This window comes from Phocoena phocoena, chromosome 4 (assembly GCF_963924675.1).
Source record: "Phocoena phocoena chromosome 4, mPhoPho1.1, whole genome shotgun sequence".
NCBI classification, from domain to species: Eukaryota; Metazoa; Chordata; class Mammalia; order Artiodactyla; family Phocoenidae; genus Phocoena; species Phocoena phocoena.
In genome coordinates, this window is record NC_089222.1 from 93,861,655 (window position 1) to 93,870,215 (window position 8,561).

Sequence of the window (8,561 nt, forward strand, 5' to 3'; positions counted from 1 at the left end):
TCATCACCACACATAGTTACAATCATTTCTTGTGATGAGAACTTTTAAGATCTACTTTCTCAGCAACTTTCAAGTATACAATATAGTATATACTCTTTGAACCGTAATTTTAGAATTTCTTTCTAAACAAAAAATACACATATTCTTTGACTCAGCAATTTCACTTCTAAGACATTTTCCTGCCAACATAATTGCTCATATGGACAAGAACAAGTATTAAGATGTCCACTGCCGTATTGTTTGTAACAAATAGATTAGAAACAATCTACATTTCCAAGAGCTGGGGAAATGGTTAATTATGGTGTGTACAATAAACTCCAATACACCATGTTAAAAAATGATGTAGAGCTATATGTGCTGATATTAGATATTCTCTTAATCTCCAACATGTGCTGCAAAGTGAAAAAGGAAAGGTACGGTACGTTCTCACTAGATATGTTTAAAGGGTGGGAAGTTTATATGCAAATATGTGCTAGTATATAAGCATTTGAATAAAATCAAAGAGATCCTCTTCTGAACCCCGTAACTGGTAAGTAAATTAGGGAAATTAAAAAACAAGTATTTGAACAACTTCAAGGACTTCCTGGTCACCTCCAGGAGTTACAGCCATGTTCCTCCTTAGTGTCTTCACTCATTCCATTCTCTCAGCCCATATCTTTTGTTTGATTATTTCTCATCTCGTACTTCAGATATCACTTCCTGAAAGAACTTTTCTGAGTTTTTCCTAAACTCCAGACCAAATTTGGCCACACTGATGTAAAATGCTCTTTATGTGCCCTTGCCGTACTTAGCCAAAGTTCTAGCAAATAATTATATAATTAGTTGACTGATGTCTGTTTCCCAGAGAGGACATAATTTCTTGGAGAGACAGTGGACCTTGGCTATTTAGTAACTAGTTCATGGAAGTATCCCCAGCACCAAGCCCAATGCTTTGCACATATTGAGCACAATAAATATTTATTGAATGCTATTATTAAACGTTGAATGGTTAATTGACAAGAGTTTTAATTTTGGATTGGTTAACAATATGACCTTAGGCAAGTAGCTAAGTAATTTTAAGGCTCTTCATAGCTCCAAAACCTTGAACCTATGGGTCTAAACATACATCAAACTAAGAACATTGTTGTCTCTAAAAATGGTGGTTAATCTTCTACTGAATTTTAGGTAATCTCTTTACCTGTATCTTCATCTATCTCAGCTGTCAAATAAGAGAACTGAACAAGATAGACATCTAAGGCACCTTCTCATTTTTCCAATAACCCCTCTTCTACCACATTTTAGCTTCTGATCATGAATTGCATGCCTTTAACCCTTCAATTTCTCTCTCTCTCTCTCCCTCCACACACACACACACACACACACACTTTCCATAATTTTATTCCCTCTCTCTCCCTCCACACACACACACACACACACACACACACACACACACACACTTTCCATAATTTTATTCCTGGGGAAGATAAAGTTTGAGCAGTAGGAAACAGTACTCTTACTGGACACTGCTCTATAATATATGAGCCTCTATAATATTTCTTGCCCAATAATCTGAAAGAAGAGGGTGTAGACTGTGAATATGGGGCTGAGGATCTGCAGTAAGGATCCCTGCTGTTGCCACACCCCTCACTACTATCCTGAGAGGTAGACTTCCATCAAGAGAACTAGCCTAGGGAAGCCTATTAGAAAATGAAAGACCATGGAGAAGAATTAATTTTTCCTGAACAACAACCAGCCAAATCCCAGAAGCAAAGCTTCATAGGTTGACTCACACAGCAGACTACAGTAGAATGGCATGGAGCTAAAATCAGAAAAGCACCCAACTGTCCAGCTTAAATTGCCAAACTGCAAAATAATGAACTACATAAAATGGTTGCTGTTTTAAACCACTTTATTTTGGAGTACTTTATTATGTGGCATAGTTAACTGATATACTGTGGTTCAAAATTTTAATAAGAGTAGCAAGACTTATTTTTCTGTTTTTTGCTTGATTTGGAGCTAGGCAAATTTTATAGCCAGAAACCTCCCTACTATTAGGGAAAGTACTTGGGAATATGCTGACAAGAGTTTTAGCCACAGTGTCCAATGCCCGCTCCCTTCAATCCGTCTTATTAAGGACAAATCTATGGCATCCTTTACCCGTGTGCTTAGAAAATACCCTCTCACCATTCCTACCTCCATTTGCTTTTGGAGTTTTCTGAATATCTGGGACACTCAGAGATATTTGAACCAAATAACATGTGGGTGATCAATTAGGAATAGTCAGTCTTGGCACCAACTGTTCTGGCTATATTGTTGGCTGTCCCAAGTCAGGTCACCGTACCTAACTGATACAACTGTAGTTCACATGTACAAAAAGACTTGAGACCCTCCTTCAATTTTATAGACATCCTTGGTAATTTATTTTTATATCTAAATTGATAGTGGAGCTACTGAGAAACCTCACAGAAGAACAGAATGGGAATTGTGCAGTTGGCTAAGAAAGGATTTCAGTATCAAATTGAAACAGGCCTTCCCTAGATAACTGCATGGCTAAGTATAGCTCCCAGGTGAATTTCAAACATAATTATTCTCTTGGCATCTCAGGTCAATTCGGTTTCCACTCCAATCCACGGAATCCTTAATGTTCCACACGTACTACAATATTCTGGGGTTCCAGCCATAACCTTATATCTCTCTTATACTTGACATTAAAGAGGCATATAACCCCTTATTGATACTTCACTATTGCTGATACTTAAAAAAAAAAGGTTAGAAATATTCAGTTTGTCAGGTTGAGGAATGTCTTATAGTTAAGTATTCTATGACAGACACATAGTCAAGTCATTAACAATTATTGTGATCATCTAATTTGCCATCCAAACTGCACTTTTGAGAGTAAAAAGGGTACCATTAATAATCAAATAAACCAGGCATAAACCAGGAGTGTCTTGGATATACCAGGATGTATGGATCATGGAGTGACAGAGAACAGAGCTTTAGGGGAAAAAAGGCAAGGAAGCAAGCCAGGGAAACTGGACAGCTGTCTAATTTCTGATTAGTCTATTCTCCCACAATTTTGTTTCATTTTATTGCAATGCTAGAAGATCAGACACAGTCATGTTCATTGAAGAACCTCAACTCAAAGTTGAATTATGTAATCCTTTGATTAGAAACTATTTTGGATTTTGCACAACTCTGATTGCCCCTTGAATGGAATGGATAATTGAAAACTGGCTGGATAAATAAGAGAGGAAGCAGTCAAAGCTAATTTCATTCTTGGAACATATACTACAATAATGGGCCATGATAATAGATTACCATAAAACAATTACTGAATATCATAGCACAATTGGAACTAGTCCTAGCTGAAATATATATGGTATTCTGCCTAATAAGGTTGGGGGGAAAGAACATAAATTTTGTTATTTAAACAGAGAAATTAGCTGGATGAAAATATCAGTAACTCCAAATATACGATAACATTTTGTACACTATAGGGATACTTGTAATAATTGTAGGATTTAACCTTATCAAAGAGCCTATAATATCCTCTTCTTAAACATAGAAGATATATTTTAGTCTTGGCTTTGTTCTCCACAGGGAAAGGAAACTTCTGCCCTAATAAAAAAAAGCAATGAGAAATATAAATGGACATTTTTCTGGACATTTTATTGAAAATAAAAAGGAGCTGATATCCAAAAGTCATAACCAAATAAATATTAATTCATCACGCAGCACTCCCAAGAAATTTTTCTTTAGTATTCCAGTGAGTTAGCTCATCTTAATATGCCACATACACTCATGTGTGAGAAATAAAATGGGCCTTTTGAAAACCTAACAGTGAAGAATAAAATTAACAAAGTTTCCATGTATACACACAGGTACAGAGATACTCTTTTATCATATCTGTACCTATGTTGCTCTCCTGCGTATTTGGTATAACATGTTGCATGTGTCAGAGAGCTAGAACTCTTTGATGATGTTTTATGTGAAATAGATGGCCAGAACAAAAAGAGGTGTGTTTGGGAATATAAAACAAGGTGATTATAAAGCATTTAAAATACTATATGACAAAAAGCTGCCATCTTACACTAAGTAATGCTGAAAACTTAGTGCTCAGTTTTACAAAGGCCTATATTTAGTGTCATGAAAACTTGAGGGAGAAAAAAAAGAAAAGAAACATTTTTGCCTGCTTTTAATAAAATGGTCAAAGTGATAATTAAGTGGAATAAATTAAAGAGTGTTATTCTATTAAGAATATAATAAAAGTCTTAATATAGCATGTTTTACTTGAAAAATTCAAAATGCTGAGCAAGGGAGTTACTAATCTCACCAAAATCAGAACAATGTACTACATAGGGAGATAATTTTACAGATGGGAAATAAAAAGGAGTATAAAAATAACTTCCCCCAAGTTTACAACATTCTTATGCAGCACAGCTAAAAACTGAACACATGAGTACTGACTCCATTATAAAGAATTTTTTGTTGACACTTAGGAGTCTTAAAGTAGGTTTTTATTGATTTTCTTCTTTTTAATAAGTCCACAGTAGACAAGCATTTTCTTCTAAATTTCTATTTTAAAAGATATGCTAGTTTGAATTTTTTAAAAAGTCAGAAAAATTTGGAATCTAGTCATAAAAATATTTTGGATTTCTATAGATTTGAAAACAATGGGAAAGCATTATTATTTTCTATTTCCTTCTATATTGTACTTACAACCATGGAGCAAATCAACTTCCTTGTTTAGGAGCCTTTTTAGGGTGTACATATAAGGCTTTGTCACATAAACATATTAGTATCAACCATCACTTAACATTTTATTCTAGGAACTATATATGAAGTTTAAATAGAGCCAGTCTTCCAGAAGGGATGGGTTGCATATATATATATATATATATATATATATATATATATATATATTTTTTTTTTTTTTTTTTTTATGACCTAAAGCCCTTTCTGACTGTTGGGGTCTCTTTTCCCAGGAGAATGGGAGACTAATTCTCTCCAGTATAAATTTTTTTAATAGCCTTATTCAGGCTTGGAGGAGTAATCACAAGATATGAGTTTATAAAAGTAGGAAAAAAGACAGAAAGCTAGCAATTGGGAGCCACTGTCATTTTTCTAGTAATACAACTTATATGAATCGTGTCTGTCCAGGCTGTTTGAAAGCATTAGAAAAATACAGTTGGAAAATGACTCTGCCTTGGCTAAATGGGCTTTTTACCCTAGATCATTAGAAACAAAAGGTTGAGCTGGCACAGCTCTCAGAGAGCAGAGCCTTAGTCCACCCTTTTCCTTACACATGAGAATACTGAAACCCAAAATGGTGAAATGACTTGCTCAAGTGCCTGAAGGTAAGTGGTCCCAAAACAAACCTAGGAAAGCAGTCTACTGAAAATAGTGCCCCATTAAATCATAAATTGCTATTGGATTAAATAAATCATCAAAGAAAAAGCAGTATTACTGCCTACTAAGCAGTTTGCAGTTTTGAAATTATAAATTTTAATAGTCCCACATCAGTTAGTCTGAAAGGACATTATTTGAATTGATGCTCTTCCCAAGGCCTACTGAGATAAACAGATACATTCCAAACATGATAACCCACTGAAAAAAAAGCTTTAAGTGTGCTTACATCTTGGAATGAACTTTTTATCAGTGAGCAATTAAGAAACATTCCAGAGGGGGTGCACACAGATGATCCAAGAGAAGAAACAGTTCAGGGCCCATCTCCTTGTTGTAAATAATCAAGGAAAGCCTTTTTTTTTTTTTTTTTTTTAAAGCAATACAAAATGTTACCACAGGCTGACGCTCTTTCTACGAGAATAATAAAATTCTTGCTCCCTCGGATGCTGAGCTCATACTTCATTGCCTTCATCTCCGAATTCAGTTTCCGTGGTTCATAGATAATTCTCCTGCTGCCTTCAAAACAGGTAACATGCCATGCCTAAAATATATCCATGGCTACGTAATGACTACAGACCGACAGACCTGCAGAGGCAGTTTCACAAACTCTAGTTTTTGTTCTCTAGGTCTGGACACACTATCAAAACCGCTCCGGAAATGAAGGGCTGCAGGCGGGCCAGCCCTTCATTCAGTCCCTTTGCCTAAGCCAGCTATTGGCGCTGCATCACCCCCGGGCTCAACAGTGCAGAAGGCTCTGGAGGAGGGGCACTTGCCGTCCAGGACTTGCACCCTGAGTCTGGACGTGGCGCTTTTAGTGCCATAATTCTTTCCTTTAAAACACACTGACGCCGCACCGAAAATCTGGCGCATTTGCCAACCGGGTAATTTCAAGGAAAGCGCTGATCTGAGGGTCTCAGTCTCCTGACCCGCTGATCAGCAGAGGGTAGGCAGCGGTGAGAGAGCCCGCCCCGCTAGCTGAAAGCGCGCAGCTGGGTGCCGGCTAGAAACGCGCGAGCTTGCTGCGTCAAAAGTATCCCCGCGAAGATCAGAAAGAGGAACCTCTCCCTTTTTAGCAGTTACATGTGCGGAAAACCTGTCCTCTGAGGTGGCCCAACTGAAAATAAATTCCGGCACGGAAAAGGAAACTGGGCGTGTGCTTGTGGTCCGAGCGTAGTGGTGTAGGTGAGACTACGCTCTCCAAGTGGCGAGGGGGTTAAACCGAAAACCAGCTGTGGGACTGTGGGTGTGTGGATCTTCGCACTGAACAAACTACAGAACCCTCATCATCCCTCCTCTCTCCCCTCGGCTCCAGAGTGAGTGCCCCTCCATCCCACACCAGCCACTGGTATCAGGAAAAAGTGAAATCCGTACAGTACCAAAGCCAAGGGCGTCTCTCCTTCCCACCTCCCGGGGGGTTCTCACCCTCCTCCCGCTGCTTTTAAATCCTGTTCGACTCTCGATTCACAGTCCCAGCCCCAGAGCCGGCGATTTGTCACAGACGCCTCTTGCTCTAGCCTCAAAACAGCAGGTGAGCTCATTACCTCGACTCGAAATGGAACTTTAAAAATGAGAGCAGAACGGGAGGGGGCACGCACCTCGCGCGTACACCACCACTAACACACACCGCGGCGGCAGTTCACGAACACTAGGGATCTGCAGTCTCTAACCCCAAGCCCCACTCTCCTCCCTTTTCTGGGAGAGCTCCAGAGGCCTTCAAACCCCTTCTTTGACCTCAGCATGCCAACAACTGAAGGGATGTGCAGAAATTAAAGACGCGAAAAGGAAGTGAGTTTTTCTTTGATAAAAACTAAAGAGAGGGGCAAGAGTACAAACAGAAGCCGAAATAACAAGAAGTAGGAGGTTTTTTTGCAATTGTCTACGAGGGGCTAGAGATCAAAACTTCAAGGGGAGAAAAAAATTTCCCCCCAAATCTTCATGTCTATCGAAAAATTAACCTGCTGCTCTGTCAAGCGACGGCGAGCACACAGAATTTCCTGTTAGGGTCAGCTCACTTCAGCCACCCGGCGGGTCTCAGGATGACAGTGCCAGGGGACGTCCCTAAGGGCAAGGAAAGAGATTTCCAGGCGAGATATATTCATAGTTGGGGCTTTTGCTTTTTTTTTTTTTTTTTTTTCTTATGAGGCTCAATACAGAACTGAGAACTGAGGTTAGGTCACAGGTCCTGAACAATCCACAACCCCCTCACTAAGGGCTCACAAACCTGGCTGCGAATTCCAGTCCAGGCTGCGTTCCTTGCCCGCCATCACCCCTACTCTTACCACCCACCCAGACAATGGGGGAGACGACGTCCAAACCACGGTCGGAGCTTTAGGAGGTTTTAAAAGGGAGTGATTGAAAGTCCTCCCTTCCTCCTCTACCCCTCCCCCTCCCTTCGCCTCTCACCACGGGAAGTTACCAGGGGATTTATAACGAAAAAGTGCGAGCTATTGCCTCCAAGAGCTAAGCGAAAGGAAAACTGCCCAGAGCGCAGTGACGTGGACTTTGATATCCAGAGACTGGAGGGGTGGTCAGAGGGCGAGAGCTCGCCGCCCAGGCTGGAGCCGCAGGGGGGAAGGGGAGAGAGCCAGATGAATCTTGCCCGTGGGCCCCACGGAGCCCCGGCCCCGGCCGCACCCAAACTTCCTGGAGATTTATCAAGTCCCCCCAGTCGCTGCCCCAACTTCAGCCAACCGGTCGAGTCCAAATTTGCGGCACAGGTGAGGGTACCCAGGGCCAGCTCTGTGCCCGCACCGCCGTCCCCTTACCTCCCCCACGCGCCCCGGCGCGCCTCCCCGGGGGTGCGAGGCCCGGGCCGGGGACCTAGGAAACTGCCCTCCCTGCCCAGGTTGGCCTGGGGCTGCTCTGAGGCCCCTGCTCTTACCTGGCCGAAGGACAGCAGCGGAGATCAAGAGGCAGAATACCAGACGGCAGGAGGAGGCCGCCTTCGATGCCATATTCCTCCTCCTCCTCGGGGACCACCGACAGAGTCCGCGCCGCAGGAGGGGGCGTCCTCCCCGGCCCCGCGCTGCCCGCGCGCTCGCGGGTCCGGACGCAGCGGGCAGCGGCTTGTCCCAGACACACCGCCCCCTGGGCTGTGGCGCTGCACCTTCGGGTGTCCGCTGCTCGCAACTTTCCACCACGCAGTGCCCCAACTCCTCCTGTCTCCCCGTCAACAC

The 8,561-nt window shown here is 41.8% G+C and overlaps 1 protein-coding gene across 2 annotated transcripts in view; it reads right to left on the minus strand.

The window, feature by feature from the left end:
- ALCAM (activated leukocyte cell adhesion molecule) overlaps nt 1-8,339 on the minus strand; it is a 200,176-nt gene extending 191,837 nt beyond the window's left edge. For both annotated transcript variants that reach the window (XM_065876103.1, XM_065876104.1), the window contains exon 1: nt 8,267-8,339. In XM_065876103.1, the coding sequence (XP_065732175.1) occupies nt 8,267-8,339 (73 nt within the window). The remainder of the gene's footprint in view (nt 1-8,266) is intronic.
- Between the last annotated feature and the right edge of the window lie 222 nt (nt 8,340-8,561).